This window comes from Oncorhynchus nerka, linkage group LG21 (assembly GCF_034236695.1).
Source record: "Oncorhynchus nerka isolate Pitt River linkage group LG21, Oner_Uvic_2.0, whole genome shotgun sequence".
NCBI lineage: Eukaryota > Metazoa > Chordata > Actinopteri > Salmoniformes > Salmonidae > Oncorhynchus > Oncorhynchus nerka.
Genome location: NC_088416.1, coordinates 31,237,930 through 31,258,244, shown reverse-complemented (window position 1 = coordinate 31,258,244; position 20,315 = coordinate 31,237,930). Strand labels below are relative to the sequence as shown.

Here is a 20,315-nt window from a genome sequence, read left to right as displayed (position 1 = left end):
GAACAGCTGCCGGTCCAACCCTAATCCGCCAGCTCTCCTCAGCAGCGCGCATGCTGGTTCCCTCCAGCCAACATCAGTGTGGTACAGCAGTCTCTGCACCGCCTTTAGTCGGAAAGCAGCCATCCTGCTCTCCAGTTCCACCAGGCCCTGTCCTCCTTCGTGGACGGTCATGTACAAAACTGCTGCCTTCAGCCAGTGATGTCCCGACCAAAGAAGTCCACCAGCTTGCGTTGCAGGTCTGCAAGCAGACCGGCGGGGGTTGAGGACAGCCAGTTTATGCCACAAGGAAGATGCCACCAGGTTGTTGATTATCAGCACCCTCCCTCTATATGACACTTGGGACAGGAGCCACCTCCACCTGGCCAGTCTTGACACCACTGCCTGTGACAGCCCCTCCCAGTTCTTGCTGACCCACCTCTCCGAGCCCAGGTACACCCCCAACACTTTAAGCCCTTCACAACCCCACTGCAAACCCCCTGGAAGCAGAGGAGGAGCCCTATCCCCCATGCCCCACATAACAGAGCTTTGCTCTTTCCCCAGTTACCTTAGCTGATGAAGCTCCCTCGTACACCTTCAGACTGGTCTCTAGTTCCTGCATATCTTGCCCATCCCTGACCATCACAGAAACATCATCTGCATATGCTGAGACTGCTATTCCTGTCACCACATCCATGCCTGTCCAGCACACTCCCCGCAGTCTCCTGCGTAGCAGTCCTAAAAAGGCTCAATGGCTAGTGTGTACAGCTGCCCAGATAGAGGGCATCCTTGTCTAATCCCCGTCTCACCCAGACTGGCCTACTGAGCCCCCTCCCACCTTAACCATACATGACGCCCCAGCATACAACAGCTTCACACAGGTCACAAAACTCTTCCCAAACCCAAACACAGACATCACATTAAACAGATACTCATGATCCACTCTATCAAAAGCCTTCTCTTGATCTAAAGAGACCAGTCCAAAGTTCACATTAGAACCTCTCGACAAGTCCAACATGTCCCTAATCAAGAACAAGTTGTCCGTGATTGAGCGTCCCGGTACACAATATGTCTGGTCCTTGTGTATTATAGAGTCCAGATGGGACTTCAGTCTGTTAGAGAGGACCTTGGCAAAAATCTTGTAGTCCGCACAGAGTAATGCCACAGGCCTCCAGTTCTTAAGTTCACACAAGTCCCCTTTTTTGGGCAGGAGAGTCAGAGCCGCCCGACGGCAGCTCATCGGCAACTCTCCTACCCCGACGCATTCACGCAACACGCAAAGAAATCCTGTCCAATTGTTCCCCAGAATTTTTGTAAAATTCCACTGGAAGTCCATCGACCCCGGGTGCACGACCGGGGGACATCTGGGTTACTGCCTCTGCCAGTTCATGTGACAACAGAGGAATGTCCATTTCATCCCTCTGTGCCCGAGAGAGCTTAGGGAGTCCTTCGAACAAGACCTGAGCACACATAGGATCACACATTTCTGCCCTATACAATTCAGTATAAAACTCCACAGTCCGCTCCCGCATCTCCCCCACCACAGAGGTCACCCTCCCATCAGACAGCCGTAGACAATGCATACCCTTGGCTTCACTGCTCTGTCTTTCCAAACCAAAGAAGAAGGAGCTGGGAGCATCCATCTCCTTGAGCATGGAGAACCTAGCTCTTACAAGTGCTCCCTTTGCTTTAACCTGGAAAAAACTGCCCAGGTCCCTACGTGGTCGGCTAAGTTAGCCTGGAGGCCTACATTGCCTTGCCCCACCATCTCTACCTCCATCTCACTAATACACCGCTCTAGTTCCCCCAATACTCTCCTAGCCTCTGAGGATGAGAGAGCTGTGTACTGTTGACAGAAAAGCCGAATTTGCACTTTCCCCACATCCCACCATTGACTCAGAGACTCATACTCCTCTCTTCGCTGCCCCCATCTTTCCCAAAAGTCTGGAAACCTGAGCAAAAGGTGGCATCTTGTAAGAGCTTTACATTGAACTTCCAATAAGATGCCTGCCGGGGCCCTGGTGAAATAGACAGCCGAGCCATGGTTATGTGGTGATCCGAAAACCCCACTGGGAGAATGGTAGCACCCAGCAGCCTATTGCTCTGATTCCTGGACATGTAAAAACGATCAAGTCGAGCTGCACTCACCCTAGCCCCAAAAACCTTCACCCACGTATACTGTCTTGTGTTTGGATGTTTAGTTCTCCAAACATCCACTAGGTCAAACTGATTAAAGATGTCCCTTAACACTCCCACTGACACTGAATGAGGCTCTTCCCCATTTCTGTCTTTTGTAAAATCCATTGTACAGTTCCAGTCACCTCCGATCACCAGCGTCTCCTCAGGCGCTACTTGTGAAGTTCCTGTCTAAGACTCCCAAATAGAACCCCTCTTTCTCTCCCTGTGTTAGGCGCATACACATTTATAAAGACAAAAACCATGTTGTTAATTTCTGCTTTAACAACAAGCAACCTACCCCTACACACCTCCTTTGAGGAGCAAATTTTTACAGCCAGACCCGGTGCAAAAGGACTGCCACCCCTGCACTAAGATTTGTCCCATGGCTCAACACACTTGCCCCTTTCCACCAGAGCCCCCAATCAACTTCATTCACCACATCACTATGAGTCTCCTGCAGAAACAACACCTGTACTTTTTTTTGTTTTACATATTCACCCAACACACTCCTCTTTCCCGCATCTCTGGCGCCATTTATATTGAGCGAGCCTACCCGAAGAGTCTCCATAAGAAGTGGGAGAAAAGCCAGCAGAGAAATAGACCAATAGCAAAGCTCAAAAAGCCCCAGTGTCAGTAAGAAATTAAACATTTAAACAGTGTCTGAAGGTAAACCTTTACGCACTATTGTGACCCACTTCCTCAACCTAAACCGTTTCCTGGGTGAGAGGGCACCATGCCCCTCATTTCTCATAGCATGTTGTACTGATCTTACAAACTTTCTAGGATCAGGAAAAAAAAGTCTCAAGATTAACTTTTTTCCCCTTAGTCTCATTCAGGAACCTTGTCAGTTCTCTCAACGTGTACTTAGACCCCTCTGGTTGACTGGCTGTCAGCTCCGGGCCAATTGAAGAGGAGTCTGAAAAAAATAACTCCTCATCCTCTTCCTCAGACTCACTTTCCTCCTCTTCTCTATCTCCCACCCTGACCACCTGCCCTTTCTCTCTGTTTAGGGCCTCACCCACAGCAACAGGCAACATTTCCATGGTACCTTTATCCACATCCTTTTTCCTTTTCCTCTTGACACCCTCCTCCTCCCCCTAATCTCTTACACTTCCCCACTATACTCTCCTCATCCACTAGAATAACCTGACTAGACGCAGTATCATCTGCACCACCCTCTATAGCATGACTAGGGCCAGCCTCAGCTACACCACCCTCCATAGCATGACTAGGGCCAGCCTCAGCTACACCACCCTCCATAGCATGACTAGGCCCAGCATCATCTGCACCACCCTCCATAGCATGTCTAGGCCCAGCCTCAGCTACCCCACCATCTCTAGTCTGACTAGACCCAGCCACTGCTTCTCCACCATCTCTAGCCTGACTAGCCCCTGCCTCATCTACACCACCATCTCTAGCCTGACTAGACCCAGCCTCATCTACACCACCATCTCTAGACTGACTAGGCCCAGCCTCTGCTGTCTGCATCTCCTTACCCCCTGCATTTTGACCTCGATTTCCCCACTTGCACCCTCACTCCGTCTATGGCCTTTATGTGGGCACGCAAAGCTCTTGTGCCCCAAATCCCCACATTCAAAACACCGTAGACTATCTGTGCTGGCAAAACCTGCATAGAGCCCCTCCCCATGCCTCACTTTGAAATGCACATTTAGCTGTTGTTCATTATTGTTCAGAAACATAAACACTTGCCTCCTGAACGAAACAACGTGCTTAACGGCATCTGCCTGAAAACCTGCTGACAGTACACGGAAACCGCTAGCAAACTTACCAAAACGACTCAGCTCTTTCCTAATTTGATCGTCCGTAATAAACGGAGGCAAATTTGCCACTACAACTCTTGTTGAAGGGGTAGAGAGAGGTGAAATTGACACCAACACATCTCTTACAAATATTCCGCTAGCAATTAGCCTACCGACCAAATTTGCCCTTTTCATGAACACAACCACAGCTTTGTTCATTCTAGAAGCAGAATGTATAAACTCAGCTCCTACCTGTTCGCCGACCGCGAGCAGAACCTCCTCCACCTTAACTCCGTTCTCAGGAACACACCTGAATCCATGCTGTATCGACAGCGTCTCGTCCGCGCTAGGCTGAGAAGCCATTGCGCACACTACACCTTCCACCCCCCCCGGAAAGTTACTCTGTCCTCTTCCACCCTAACTTTGAAAAAAAAACTTTGGATACCGCTAAAAACAAATATTGCATTAACCCTCCACCATAGAAAATAACATGTAAAGAAAAGAATCAAGAAAGTTAGTTAGGATAGAGCTTTCCACACCAAACACTCAAACTCCAAAAACACCCAGCATGCACCGAGAGAGAGAGAGAGAGAGAGAGGGAGAGAGAAAGAGAGAGAGAGAGAGAGAAAGAGAGAGCGAAAGGTTCCAGGGAAACAGGAGAGATATGTGAGGTTGTCTGAATTCCCCTCACATCCTCTCATCTCCACACAGCCCCATTCAGCAGGCAGCAGGCATGCAGTGGCTGGGATTTGGGTTAAGAGGGCCTGGTGGGGAGCAACAGTGAATTCCAATTACCACTCACTCCCCTCCTCCCTCCTCCCCTTGATGCGCTGCTTAACCACTGTTCACAGCAGACAAACACATCACATTAAGAGAGCTACCACTCAGATAATGAATATACACACCAACTGAAGAGTTGTGAATACAACAGCATGGAAGTCCATGTCAGTGGAAACGTAGAGAGTAGTGAGGCTGAGGGTGGAGAATCAACGCTCCCAGTGGCGGAGTTGGAGCACAGAGTGTACAAAACAGTTAGAGGTGTGTCATTGCTGTAGTGTACAGAAAGGCTATGCTAGTGCACTGTATTTATGAAAGGTCGTGGCCCAGTGGCCTTCTAATCCTACAATACCATATACCAGTGGAAAGTTGCCCTAAGAAATTGTCCAAGACTCCAGCCACCCTAGTCATAGACTGTTCTCTCTGCTACGGCACGGCAAGCGTTACCGTAGCGCCAAGTCTAGGTCCAAGAGGCTTCTAAACATCTTCTACCCCCAAGCCATAAGACTGCTGAACATCGAATCAAATGTCTATCCAGACTATTTGCATTGCCCCCCCTCTTTTACACCTCTGCTACTCTCTGTTGTTATCATCTATCATCACTTTAATAACTCTACCTACATGTACATATTACCTCAACTAACCGGTGCCCCCGCACATTACCGTACCAGGACCCCCTGTACATAGTCTCGCTATTGTTATTTTACTGCTGCTCTTTAATTACTTGTTATTTTATTTCTTATTCTTATCCGTATTTTTATTTTTTTACTGCATTGTTGGTTAGGGACTCGTAAGTATTTCACTGTAACCTGTTCTATTCGGCACATGTGACTAATAACATTTCAGTTGATTTGATTGGAAGGTTTAGGTGAGATTGTATAATTAAGCCTCCAAATCAGCAAATTGAACTTTGAACTTTGTATGTTTTTGACTTTTTCTGTGTGCTTTGTATATATAATACTGTATAATAGAGGATGTCCAAACTCAATAAAGTCAATAAATAGTCAACTTTAACCTGTAAGTATGGCGGGAGATTATGTGTGTGTAAATGTGGGCATGTTTAACTATACTTATGGGGACCAGAAGTCCCTACAAGTATAGTAAACGAACAAAAAGCTAACCAACTGGGGACATTTTGTTAGTCCCCACTAGGTCAAATGCTATTTCTATGGGGTTTAGTGTTGAGGTTACAATTAGTGTTAGGGTTACAATTAGGTTTAGGGTTAAGTTTAGAGTTATGGTTAAGGTTAGGTTTTGGGGTTAAGGTTAGGGTTAAGGTTAGAGTAAGAGTTAGAGGTTAGGGAAAATAGGATTTTGAATGGGATTGAATTGTGTGTCCCCACAAGGTTAGTTGTACAAGACTGTGTGTGTGTGTGTATGCCAGGAGTGCCCGATCCACAGCTGGAGAAGAGTCTATCCCCATGAAAAGCAGCATTGTGGAGGGGTCCATCTTCTCAAGAGACTTCAATAAATGCAAATGTGTTTGTGTTGCTGACTCTGTCCATTGTGAGCACCACCACAATCAGTCTCTCTGTTCAGGCCTCAGAGGGTTGAAGACTGCATTTCCAAACAACATCCAAAGGGAAGTACAAATGTGTCTCTCTGTGTCCCACTCATGTAGAGCAGTGGATGGAGAATTCTGACGTTACCAGGGAATCATTTATTAAAGTAGACTACTTTGTTATCAATGCTCTACTGAACCCACCTGCACAAAGCAGCACATTGCAAACACAGTTGGTGACCTACAACAGTCATCCTGAATATGGTCATGACACAGAGCAGAGGGAGAATTACTGAGGTGCTTTATGGGACGATAGATCCACAGCCATGTTAACTGATGCCATTCCTTTGATCGTATCTAGTCAGCAGCTTAGAACATGGTGAAAGACACAGAGACAGAGACAGAGAGTGAGAGACACAGAGACAGAGACAGAGAGACACAGAGACAGAGAGCAAGCGACACAGAGACAGAGACAGGAAGCAAGAGACACAGAGACATAAGCAGAGCGAGAGACATAGAGACAGAGACAGGAAGCAAGAGAGACAGAGACAGAGAGTGAGAGACACAGAGACAAAGACATAGACAGAGAGTGAGAGACACAGACATAGACAGAGAGTGAGAGACACAGAGACAGAGCGAGAGACACAGAGACAGAGACAGGAAGCAAGAGACACAGAGACAGAGAGACACAGAGACAGAGAGCGAGAGAAACTCCTGGCCCATGGGGTTGTGTATGTCTCTGTGCTTTGACTCCAGGGAAATTGGGGCTCCAAGCTGTGTGACTCCTGGCTCTGACTCAGATGGTCTGGCGTGGGGATTTCCGCAGCGAGCCTGTCCAGGGTCGATAGCTACATCCTCCCACTCACTAAGGCCCAGTGGGGGGTAGGGAGAGAGAGATGGAGAGAAAGAGAGAGAGAGAGAGAGAGAGAGAGAGAGAGAGAAAGGAGGTCTGAATGACTGACTGAGAACCATGCTGTGTTAGACTGTGAACTCCACTCCACAAACACAGCCTCAGGACAGTGGTGCATGAAAAAAAACAGAGAAGGGAGTGATTTTCCAGCAGACCGATTCAAATCTGCCACAGCTCAGCCGTGACTAATGCCCCACTCAGGGCTTCTGCCTGTGACTGCGCCCGAATACCACGGAAATAACTCAAAATCTATGTTTGAGAAGCAATGCAGCGCTAAGATCTACTTAGATTTTTGTGTTGTGGCAAATCTTCTTTGAACACTTTGTTGGTCTAAGGTCTGAGCAGCAACAGTATTGGTTCTCTCTATATCCAGCCCTCTGTCATCTCCCTGTCTCTCTGCCTGGCTCCTGACTCCACCGATAAGGGCTTCACTGACATGCTTTATAGGTGCTTAATGCTTACAGCTCCCTCACCTAGAGGGGTCAGGGAAAGACGCTGCACACTGCACCGAAAGCTCTGAAAAAAGAATGAATTGGAAACAGATTTTAATAGAAACCGAGAGCAGATTAAAAATGATTATGGCAGAGGGGATAAGAGCACGTCCTATAAAGCTGATGATTATCCATCTTTAGTTCTGTTGACGATAATGGCAGGCGTCCGCAAACAGGAAGGCAAAGACAGCACCAATATGTGTGGCTGTATGTTGTTGACTAATGTTCCCAACTGACTAATGAGCACAGTACTGTTGTGTGTTCAAACGATAAAACAGTCAAGTATAGCAAAGTGCATCATTCCTTACTCACAGTACACTAAGACGGATGCCTAGTCAACAGTGGGAACAGGAACACCACTTCCAAATACCCTAAGTTCCCCTAGCGTGTTTAATGCAGGGTGGGGTACAATTAAGGAGCTAAAATAAGCGAAGGAGTAAACCGACCTATACAGAGCTATAGTGTGGTTGAGACCCCACAGGAGCAGCAGGAAGGAGAGCTGGAGGGTGGTTACAACTGCCATACCATCGATGGGAAATCACAGCAATTATCAAGATGACGTTGCAACATCAGCTCAATTAGGACTCTAAACTCACAACCAAACAGTCATTTACGGTACCCTCCATCTGTCATGTATTTCACCTCTCTCTACTTTCTCTCTCTCTCTCTGTCTCTCCAGGCAGTGACTTATTCTAAGCACCATGTTTCAAGGCATGTGAAAAGGACTGCTGTTTTGATCCTCACCATTTCTACCTGACCCAGTCTGAAAGTCTGTGTTTTAAGAGAATTATGAGAGTTACAGTTGGTCTTGTGCTCTTCTGTTGTTTTTACAGCCAGGTCACGTCTCTCTCTCTCTACTTTTAGACCGAGACTGATAATAGACGTTTTTCCTGGGCTCACATTAATGGCCCCTGGGCAGACAGAACAGACAGCCCACTGTTGGGATGGCAGGACCGTCGCTGCACCCATCAAGCACCGCGTCTGTCCTCCTCTTACACCCTACACCATTCCCACAGAGCAGACGCCATCACATGACCTCACTGGGAGGCTACCTCATCACAATTACCCTAGGTAACCACAATCAGGTCACTGCATGGGCAATGCCTGGCCTTGCTCTTATCTTCCTAGAACAGACTGACTTGCTCACAGGTCCCAGTGGTCACAGCACTGGGGAATGTCTCACCTTCACACCTCAAAATGGTGCCTCCCTCCCAGCTAAAGAGCACACCAAAACAATGCTGCTCAGCATAGCTTCCACTTAAAGCTGGACTCCTTAATGGTGAAGCAGCCACCTCCGTTTGCAATATTACAACAACAAAGACATTCCTGCAAACTGTTTTCCCAGAAGAGCACAATATGTACTGCATGTTTTACCATGCTGGGCAACTCTCCTCAGTTCGCAAACAAAATCAATAACAACGGTGGTGGGGCAGCCAGGGGCGCTGTTTCCCCCTACTGCAGATTCCATCTTTAAGTATTGCATGTCAAAATCAACTAAATTCAAACAAAGTCCTTTAGCGACATTGTTTGGGGTTGATCTGTAACAGCCTGTGGCAGCTGTACCCAAATAATGGAAGCCTTTTTGTAGGTTGTGCCCCTTGACCCATGGAAAACTTCCAAGGTAAGTCAAAAAGCAATATTTTTGACCTTGTATTTACTAAAATAAAGTATTACTGAATTATGAAAGCTATCCGTTTGCGATTTCAGCACCACAGCTGGGCCAGTCAGTCAGTCAGTCAGTCAGAATGCTGTCTCTGACTGTGATTACAAAGACACTGATTACTACCCATTTATACAGAGATAAAACATTGGCTCCTTCACAACTCCAATCAGCAACCTCATTTCCTACTCACTCTAAAATGGTGCTTATGCTTGGCCAATTGGAGTAAAATATGGTGCCCCCACATAACATTGTTTCAGGCATTTCTTTGTTGTAACACATTTCACATGACTGTATGTTTGTTTATTCCATGTGTAACTCTGTGTTGTTGTATGTGTCGAACTGCTTTGCTTTATCTTGGCCAGGTCGCAGTTGTAAATGAGAACCTGTTCTCAACTAGCCTACCTGGTTAAATAAAGGTGAAGTAAAAAATATAAAAATTCCTCAATCCTATAACACCACCACAAGCCCATGAGACCCCAGGCCTCAAAACGTCACTCACAATAATTTACACAACATCCATCACAACTGCACTGAGCAGTATAGCCACAAACAACAGGTCTGGCTGCCCCATGCCACCGTGGAGGACAGTCTTTCATGATCCATCCAGGATCAGGGTGGGTTGGCAGTAATCATAACTAATCCTGTGAGGCAAGCCAGTGGGCATTTAGCCAGCATGGCAGAACAGAGCAGAACTATAGCTGGACTGACAAAGGAACAGCTCTTGTTAAGACTGACTGGATGGGCAAGGTAGGTTTGGCTTTGTGAAATGCCCATGGGGACATGGGTTGGGATCATGTATACAGGCTTAACATAACCACTTCAGGTTTTTTTTAACGGGCCGCCTAAGTCCAAACAGTCAAAGTATATATATATATATACTGAACAAAAATATAAACGCAACATGTAAAGTGTTGGTCCCATGTTTCATGAGCTGAAATAAAAGATCCCAGAAATGTTCCATACGCACACAAAGCTTATTTCTCTCAAATTCTATTCACAAATTTGTTAACATCCCCGTTAATGAGCATTTCTCATTTGCCAAGATAATCTATACACCTGACAGATGTGACATATCAAGAAGCTGATTTAATAGCATGATTTTTACACAGGTGCACCTTGGGCTAGGGACAATAAAAGGCCAATCTAAAATGTGAAGTTTTGTCGCACAATGCCACAGATGTCTGAAGTTTTAAGGGAGCATGCAATTGGCATGCTGACTGCAGGAATGTCCACCAGAGAGGTTGCCAGAGAATTTAATGTTTAATTCTCTACCATAAGCCGCCTCCAACGTCGTTTTAAAGAATTTGGCAGTACGCCCCAACCGTCCTCACAACCGCTGACAAAGTGTAGCCACGCCAGCCCAGGACCTGCACATCCGGCTTCTTCAACTGCGGGTTCGTCTGAGACCAGCCACCTGAATAGCTGATGAAACTGAAGAGTATATCTGTCTGTAATAAAGCCCTTTTGTGGGGAAAAACAAATTCTGCTTGGCTGGGCCTGGCTCCCCAGTGGGTAGGCCTATGCCCTCCCAGGCCCATGCATGTCTGCCCAGTCATGCGCCCTTGCACAGTCATGTGAAATACATAGATTAGGGGCTGATGAATTTATTTAAATGGTCTGATTTCCTTATATGAACTGTAACTCGGTAAAATCGTTGAAATTGTTGAATGTTGCGTTTATATTTTTGTTCAGTATTTATACAAAATAATACTTTTCGGGATGGTAAAACATTTTCAGTGTAAAATTCAATGACTAAAACCAGATATAATGTCTGTAAAAAAAGATAATAGACCTATATATCTTAAATAAGGTCATCTTTGAGAACTAACAATAATCTAAATGAAAAACTAGACAGTTGGAATTTCCTAAAATGTCATGGCATTTGGGCCCCCATTGATTTTGTTATAATGTTTGAGTCACTCAGATAGCATAAGAACACAGCATACGCCATGACAAAATGTGAAGAAATGCAGGAAACTAGCTTTAAACTGGTAAAAATGGCTCTCCACCCCATGGCAAAATGATGTCTCTGCAGTCAAGAGAGCCTCTAAAATGTTCAGTCGGAGATCGTGCCATTGACCACGCCCACCACCTAAGCCCGATTTTGATTCAGAAAAAAATTGTGCACTCCATCTCTACAGCTGGGCAGAGTGCAGCCAAGTCTAAGGGAGGATAGGATATATTTCCACAGAGCCAGTTTAATCCTGGAGTGAAGGGCTGGGACTGGGGGTGAGGGTGGGTTTTGGGTGTAATGCCACCATGGGAGTGGGTCAGGACAGAAATGTCCAGGGTCTCCTAATCCTATTATCAATGGAGCTATCAGCAACGACAGCTGGAGACAAAACTGTTTCTGTTTGCGTGATGAGGAGCCCACCTAAAGAAGAACCATAGTGTTTTTTTCTCTTTTTAATATACAGGGCAACAGGTGTCTGGGGCTTAGTCGGCCTGAGTGTGGAGGACGTCTTTGATGCCATTAAAGAAATGTACTGACAGAGGAAATGTTTCCACTCTCCTGCGCGATCAATAAAAAGCCATTTGGCAAAAAGCAGAGAATCATTGAACATACATAATGACCAGCTGGCTGCAACCACTCACAGAGAGTTCACAGAGATCTTCTTGAGCATTGATAAGGACAGCAGAAAACCAAAATATATAAAAAAAATGCATGAGAGGATGGCTGCAATGTAAGTCTATAAGGGTGGTTGGTTTCAATGCATAAGACCCAAATACCCAGGGGGATTCCTGCTTTACACTCAGTGAAGCTGTCTGGGGAGCAGGGAGTAAGCAAATAAACAAACATCAAATCAATACATGAGAGAGAGAAAGAGATGGAGGATGACTAAGTGGGGGGGGAGAGAGAGAGAGAGAGAGAGAGAGAGAGAGAGAGAGAGAGAGAGACGGAGGACGACTAAGTGGGGGGGGGGGGGGGGGGGGAGAGACCAATACACCCTGTTGGACTAAGCCCTACTATATGCACTGGATAATATGGATAATGTGTGAGAGGGGGAAACTGAGGGAAAGAGAAAGAGTGAGATCAGTCTTATGGACTGAAAGAAAGGGAGAGGTCTTATAAGGACTGAGTAATGTGCTGTAGCTCTGCTCATTTGTGACCCCCATCCCTTCCAAAAAAAACATACTGCCCTCCAGTAAAGCCTTGTTGAGGTATTGAGGGGAAATAGAACAATCAAGCCCAATCACTATGCAGAGTATAGGTCTGCTCCGATAGGGACGTCGATCATTGCCAACGTGCCTGCTTGATCTCAATCAGCAATCAATCAATTTTGATATTTTGGTCATTAATTAGTAGTTTGACCAATCAGATCAGGTCTGAAAACGAGTTGATATGAAAAGATCTGATGTGATTGGTCAAAAGAACAATTTGTGGAAAAATATCAGAATTGGGCTGCCTGTGTAAATGTGACAGGTTAAAGGACATATTCATAGCCTGTCATACATTGGAAAGTATTAGTAAGTTCATAGTATGTGAGGATCTTAAAACATCTAAGGTTAAAATATGCATTCAGTATTAGTTGATAGAGATTGATAACATTCATATAATTGTGTTAAAGTTCAAATCTGTCAAAGGGTACGAATTGTGAGAGTAATGTGTAAACGTTATATTGATTACTTTATTTTGTGGTGCCTAAAAGTGTTAATCTGTGATCTACGAAATGCTTGTAATCTATGAGCCGGAGATCGATTGCTCTGGTCTCCACCCATATTCCTGGGGAAATTCGCGGTCTTTTTCTCATTGAACTAAATATTGACTTGAGAATACAACACCGTATCACTCTCGTGATTATTTTCTCCCCTGTTTTCAGGGGCGTAACATAAACATGTATATTTGACCACATCTGTACACTGAAAGTTGATTACATGTAATACACTAACTTAAAATAGAATGTGTAGTTTTATTTCTTATTATTTGAACTTTGTACTGGACCACTGACTTTGGTCTGAACCAAACTCGGTGGGTTACCTGCAAGGCTGCTGCAGACAGATATTAATGTGTTGGGTTCTGGCTTGAGTTCAACATGGCCTCTAATTTGTAACAATTCCCTCCTATGCAGTTTCCTGAACTGAGATGACACCTGTGTAAGCAGCATAAGGTAACATGACCTGTTTAATTAGGTCCTTGACTCTGACACCCTCCACTGTAACTCACCTGAGTGGAACAACTATGTACCACAAGAAATGGCCCTCTAATGCTCCATACAGGTATCTTCCATATGGCATAAGGTATAACAAGTAAATATATGTGTGTACAGTATTTGTTGGTCTACACATCATCAATACGTCATTACTTTTGCCGGACATATTTGTGCAGGTGTAGACTGCTTTGGTAACACACACAATAAGCACCTGCCATTATTATGCCCTGTTAGACCATTGCAAACATGGGGGACAGAAAACACAGACCTAACGTTTCAAGGTGCTGGTGTGGGTGTGGACGACAGGCTCAGTCGGTTATAGTGGGCTACTACCTGTCTAACTTTGGCCCGATGTACTAGTAGAGTACCTGTCCACCATCAGTCCCTGTCGTGCAAAGACGTCACCACGAACCCAATTAGAAGAAATAGTCTACAAATATGACATGCACGCATCTCTTCGAATAGGACAAACACAGGCTAATATAATATGTTAAATCAAGAAAAACCCCTGTCCAATGCTAACTTGGAAAACTTACTTGCATCGAGTCGTTGTTAGCCATCTGGTGTCTTGTGTATCACACAGGCTACCACAGCGGTGGGATGACAAATTCTTCAATGTAGCTAATGAATTCTTGATTATCAAATCATTTTAGTGATCTACGACACCATCAAATCAGTTCCTGTCCGTTTGGAGTTATTTGCAGTCAAAGAGCAGGCCAACATTGGCGAATACCCTCAGCACTTTAAAACGACAGTGAACTGTACGGAGAGTTAACGGGCGCCTGTCTCTGCCCAGATGAGCGAGAGCATCGACAAAATAAACGTTGTAGGCCTCTCATTCTCTTCTTTAGTCCATGTTCCAAAAGAGCAAGAAGTTACGTATCACCGTGTCCACCTTTCAACTATGTTGTGTAGTTTGAAGGCTGACGTTGACTGGTTCATCTGACATTCTACCCCATGTAATTGGAGAACATGACAGCTACAGAAATAATACTAAATGGACATAATTCAATTGTTCACTCACTCTCGAAAATCTACATTATTATTAGGCTATTATTTCCACGCATTGCATCGTCAAGCCTATAATCGGTTTATGAACAAGAACCGTTATGTCTACATAACATAGCCTCCCGCTTACGTAGCCTACCGCTCACCTTATCCTTTCCAGTTTAAATCCAGGCGAAATATCTATAAACCACAAAAAAATACCTGACATTTTGTTACTGTGAGAAAAATGAATGCTATCCTACGCCACTCCTCCCTTGCTGAGAGCTCTTTTGTGCGCGCCTGGTCGTCAATCAACAGTATAAAAACGGTCTGATGCTCGTTGCTCGTGGGGGCAACTAACCAGTGAGGGTAGCTGAGCGCAAGTGAGGGGCGCGCGTCGTATTGGTCATGTGATCTTTACAATTGCAATAAACTTGTTGGCGATAAATCACAATTTTGTGCCTTTGGTAATTTCATAGAGCGAGCCCTCCTTCACCACTTGGCACATCTAAAAACGACTTATCGGTGATATCGCCTTATTCATATGGGCCGAGTATGCTTACCTTACCATTCATTGTTCATTTGTCGTAGTGGAACTAAATGGATTGAGAAAGACTTAATGGTATGGATTTAATATTGTACAGGGTAGGCTAAGCGACTCTTTTCCGACTCTGGCTATCACTGAATGAGACTAGCGAAGCCTAGTGGTTAGCTGGCCAAACTGTAGATCAAACTACATGACATTTCGTCTCTGAAAGGTTGCAACCTAGAATCAGGGGTAGACGTAACATAGTAAACGAAAATCCGTGACTCAAATTACTATGATATGTTACATTATGTGTGGGTGTCCAACATCCATTTCGTATGATATGCTACGAATTACCATTCGTATGTTATGTTACGAATTGCAATTTGGCCAATATGTTACAAATTTTAAATATGTATGATATGTTACAAATTCCAATTTGTTGTCACTAAAGTTAGCTAGGTGGAAAATGCTAACATTAGCTAGGCTAGGGTTTAAGGTTAGGAGTTAGGTTAAAGGACAAAGTAGTTGCAAAGTAGTAAGTAGTTGCAAAGTTGCTAAAATGCTACAGTTGTCTGTGATGAGATTTGAATACACAACCTTTGGATTGCTAGACATTTGCATTATACACCCACCGATCCACCTTCCTTTTATTGTTGCCTTTAGTAACCTTCGGTCTTATATAACCATACCAAATGTAACATATCATATACTTTTAGCCTAGTGGTTAGAGCGTTGGGCCAGTAACCAAAAGGTTGCTGGATCGAATCCCAGAGCCGACAATGGCAAAATCTGTTGTTCTGCCCGAGTAAGGCAGTTAACCCACTGTTCCCCGGGCGCTGAAGACGTGGATGTCGATTAAGGCAGCCCCCCGCACCTCTCTGATTCAGAGAGGTTGGATTAAATACAGAAGACACATTTCAGTTGAAGGCATTCAGTTGTACAACTGACTAGGTATCCCCCTTTCCCTAATTTAAGTGTTCTGTTTACTATGTTACTTCTAGTATGAGGAAACCTGAACATGGTACATTGTGAGAGGCAACCGATCACATATAGCCTACTTCAGTGGAGGAAACCCCTCTGTCTAGACAAGAAGCACAACATGGCATCGGTCTTTCACAGTAGGTTATGCTGTCAGCATTTCAATGCGTTTGTTGCCATTGCCAACCTAGTTACAAAATAGCAAAAAATAGAAAGAGCTAGTTGAAAGTCATTTTATTTCTAAATGGTTATATTAACGTACTTAACAATGATACATGTATCAGACACAAGCCTAAAAAATATCTTAAATAGTAAATTACTATACAGTAGGCCTATCACAGTCTACAAACACTACTCAAATATAAACCACCTTAATAGCAAAAGTTTAATAATCAAATCCTTTTAGCAAAATTGATCAAGAGTCGATGACTGAGGTGGAAAATAATATTAGATTTTCCAAACTCTGATTAGGCCTATAATGTACTTAATAGTATGCCTCTGGTGATTATTTGAACTATAAATGTTTGATGATGGACAGTCATGTCTATACAGATGTAGGATCTTCATTTGAGAAAAGAATCCTGCGGCAACAGGAAATGTGAATTATTATGCGGATTATAATTAAGGGAAAATCTAAGTGGAAAAGTGGAAATGTCAAACCTCAGAAGTCTTTATAAACCTCAAAAACACTACATGCTTTAAATGTCCTGCATAGCAGGAAAGTTCTCCTGCAACAGGGTGATTCAATTAAGACCCTACACCTGTAGCTACTGTCTGGAATAGATTATTGCATATCATTGCATGTCGTACTAGGAATACAGTACTACAGCTACTTGATTTCTTTCTTTTCTAAAAATGTATTGGTGCAGTAAATGCATTGTATCCATAGCATTCATCTTCACATAGTATCATTTGGGATGTATTTATGAACTGTTGTCCAACATCCAGCACACTCCCCACCCACCTCTAACCACAGGCATAGTTTGATTGGGTCAGGATTGCATCATGGGGTTCACCTTGTCCCCGACACAGCTGTTTACACAACATTAGCGAGCCCATTCAATCCGACCCACGGGTAGTTTGAGTTTGTTTTGGGTGGGGAAAAATAGTTTTTTGAAAAAGTCTAAAACCAAATCAAAACTGTGTAGAAATGATAATGGATGTACATGTATAGGCTCTTCACTCTGTCCAGCTTGATAACAGTAATTGAAACAAATGCTAGACAGCGACAAATTCAAATATTTTTGGACAGTGGACTATTTTTTTTGCAAGAAAATAATACATTTTTAATGCGTCCCTCCGGACGCGGTGAAGATCGAATGCGGCCCACGGGCAAAATGAGTTGGACACCCCTGGTTTAAAGAACTGAATGCATTACATAAATATCCTTTTCACAAACGCTGCATTCAAACTGAAATAAGCTGTCATACACAGCATCACATACATTTATAATATCACCATGTGGATACATACATATATACTTTTTAAAATATTAGCCTACCTGTCAAAATAGTTTAATAGATGTGCTTGCACAATACTAACATTTTATATCCCACTGTACTGATAATGGATAGAAGACAGATTACATGGGGTTACAGTATTTGTTTACAGTAGTACTAACAGTAGTACTAACTCAACCATTAGGTGTCAGTGTTCATCTACCTCTATTTACAAATGGAACTAAAAGAAGACATACAGTATACTAGCCTTTAATAATTAATGCAAATAAAAAAATAATGGACACTACATATACCTGTATAGATGATAAAATTAGAACCAATTTGCATAAATAAACTAAAATTCTCATTAAGTCTAAACTAAATGATGTGCAACTGATATTACTAATATTGCACAATTCACCATACATTTCTGATTGCACATAACAGTAGAATTATATAAAAATTGCTTTAAATTTGACATCCCGACTGACACCCTACCCAGCTATTGTGCAGCCTTCCCAAGTAGGATGTACATACATGACATACTATAGTAGACCTGCCACCAAGGTAGTACAAGCAGGAATCAAAACTGCTGCGTATTCAGAACTCCAAAACAGACACCGGTGGCTCATAGTTTAAATCAATTTGTTGATAAATCAACTGTTTACATGGAGATAGATGAAGGATATTCATTTGACAAATGTAGCTTTGTTTGAGGCTTCAGGAACCTAGTTTCCCCCTCCTTTGAGACATTATGGCATTTGTCATACACAGCACTTCTTTAGTACAATGTTAAAGTCCTTCCAACACTTCATATCCAGTTTCCCATCTCACAACATTGCCTCGTCACTACTGCAAATAACTCCCTCTCCTGGGGCGTTTAATAAATGGCAATGTATGTTGATGTAATTCTCTGAACAGTTAGTTACATTTTTATCAGTGCTCTGAGTGTTGTGCTCTCTCTGTGTGGTAGTGTCGCTGCCTCAGACTTCTGTTTCTCTCCTATCATGACATCATTTGTAACCTCGGGAAACCCATTGAATAAAGGCCGACCCAAGAAATGAGGTTATAGCTTTGGAATGCAGGGTGAGACCCCCCACCACCACTACTGTGTGAAAGGCAGAGCAGAACAAGGACGTCCTTCTCTCACCCTCCCTCTTTTCCTGTGTGATTGACAGCCCAATTATTTTGAGACATTGCGCTCTCCTTAAAAGGGTGTTCTTCTACAGACAAAGGATTGTGTCAATTCAAAGCAGTCAATTTGGTCCAGACCATAGCTAGCAGCAGTATTTTCTCCACAAACAAAACAGCTTCTCTGAGGATTTGAAGCTGATGATAATTTAACACAACCAAATCTAATCTAGTCCCACTTACCTGTAACATTTAAATTAATCAACAAGTGTACTATCATAACTATCGCTCAGAATAAGGTTCATACTGTACAGTTAATCAAATTTGGATTTACACATAGTATTTTATCTCTCTCTCATATATATTATAGTATACCTACAGTGCCTTGCGAAACTATTCGGCCCCCTTGAACTTTGCGACCTTTTGCCACATTTCAGGCTTCAAACATAAAGATATAAAACTATTTTTTTGTGAAGAATCAACAACAAGTGGGACACAATCATGAAGTGGAACGACATTTATTGGATATTTCAAACTTTTTTAACAAATCAAAAATGGAAAAATTGGGCGTGCAGAATTATTCAGCCCCTTTAATTTTAGTGCAGCAAACTCTCCAGAAGTTCAGTGAGGATCTCTGAATGACCCAATGTTGACCTAAATGACTAATGATGATAAATACAATCCACCTGTGTGTAATCAAGTCTCCGTATAAATGCACCTGCACTGTGATAGTCTCAGAGGTCCGTTAAAAGTGCAGAGAGCATCATGAAGAACAAGGAACACACCAGGCAGGTCCGGGATACTGTTGTGAAGAAGTTTAAAGCCGGATTTGGATACAAAAAGATTTCCCAAGCTTTAAACATCCCAAGGAGCACTGTGCAAGCGATAATATTGAAATGGAAGGAGTATCAGACCACTGCAAATCTACCAAGACCTGGCCGTCCCTCTAAACTTTCAGCTCATACAAGGAGAAGACTGATCAGAGATGCAGCCAAGAGGCCCATGATCACTCTGGATGAACTGCAGAGATCTACAGCTGAGGTGGGACACTCTGTCCATAGGACAACAATCAGTCGTATATTGCACAAATCTGGCCTTTATGGAAGAGTGGCAAGAAGAAAGCCATTTCTTAAAGATATCCATAAAAAGTGTTGTTTAAAGTTTGCCACAAGCCACCTGGGAGACACACCAAACATGTGGAAGAAGGTGCTCTGGTCAGATGAAACCAAAATTGAACTTTTTGGCAACAATGCAAAACGTTATGTTTGGCATAAAAGCAACACAGCTCATCACCCTGAACACACCATCCCCACTGTCAAACATGGTGGTGGCAGCATCATGGTTTGGGCCTGCTTTTCTTCAGAAGGGACAGGGAAGATGGTTAAAATTGATGGGAAGATGGATGGAGCCAAATACAGGACCATTCTGGAAGAAAACCTGATGGGGTCTGCAAAAGACCTGAGACTGGGACGGAGATTTGTCTTCCAACAAGACAATGATCCAAAACATAAAGCAAAATCTACAATGGAATGGTTCAAAAATAAACATATCCAGGTGTTAGAATGGCCAAGTCAAAGTCCAGACCTGAATCCAATCGAGAATCTGTGGAAAGAACTGAAAACTGCTGTTCACAAATGCTCTCCATCCAACCTCACTGAGCTCGAGCTGTTTTGCAAGGAGGAATGGGAAAAAATGTCAGTGCAAAACTGATAGAGACATACCCCAAGCAACTTACAGCTGTAATTGCAGCAAAAGGTGGCGCTACAAAGTATTAACTTAAGGGGGCTGAATAATTTCGCACGCCCAATTTTTCAGTTTTTGATTTGTTAAAAAAGTTTGAAATA

At 43.6% G+C, this 20,315-nt stretch overlaps 1 protein-coding gene across 1 annotated transcript in view; it reads right to left on the bottom strand.

Annotated features, from left to right (window-relative positions):
• Positions 1–14,661, bottom strand: part of LOC115110586 (serine/threonine-protein kinase N1-like) — a 42,686-nt gene extending 28,025 nt beyond the window's left edge. The window contains exon 1 of the mRNA XM_029636374.2: positions 13,944–14,661. Within this exon, the coding sequence (XP_029492234.1) occupies positions 13,944–13,967 (24 nt within the window). The 5' untranslated portion in view covers positions 13,968–14,661. The remainder of the gene's footprint in view (positions 1–13,943) is intronic.
• Between the last annotated feature and the right edge of the window lie 5,654 nt (positions 14,662–20,315).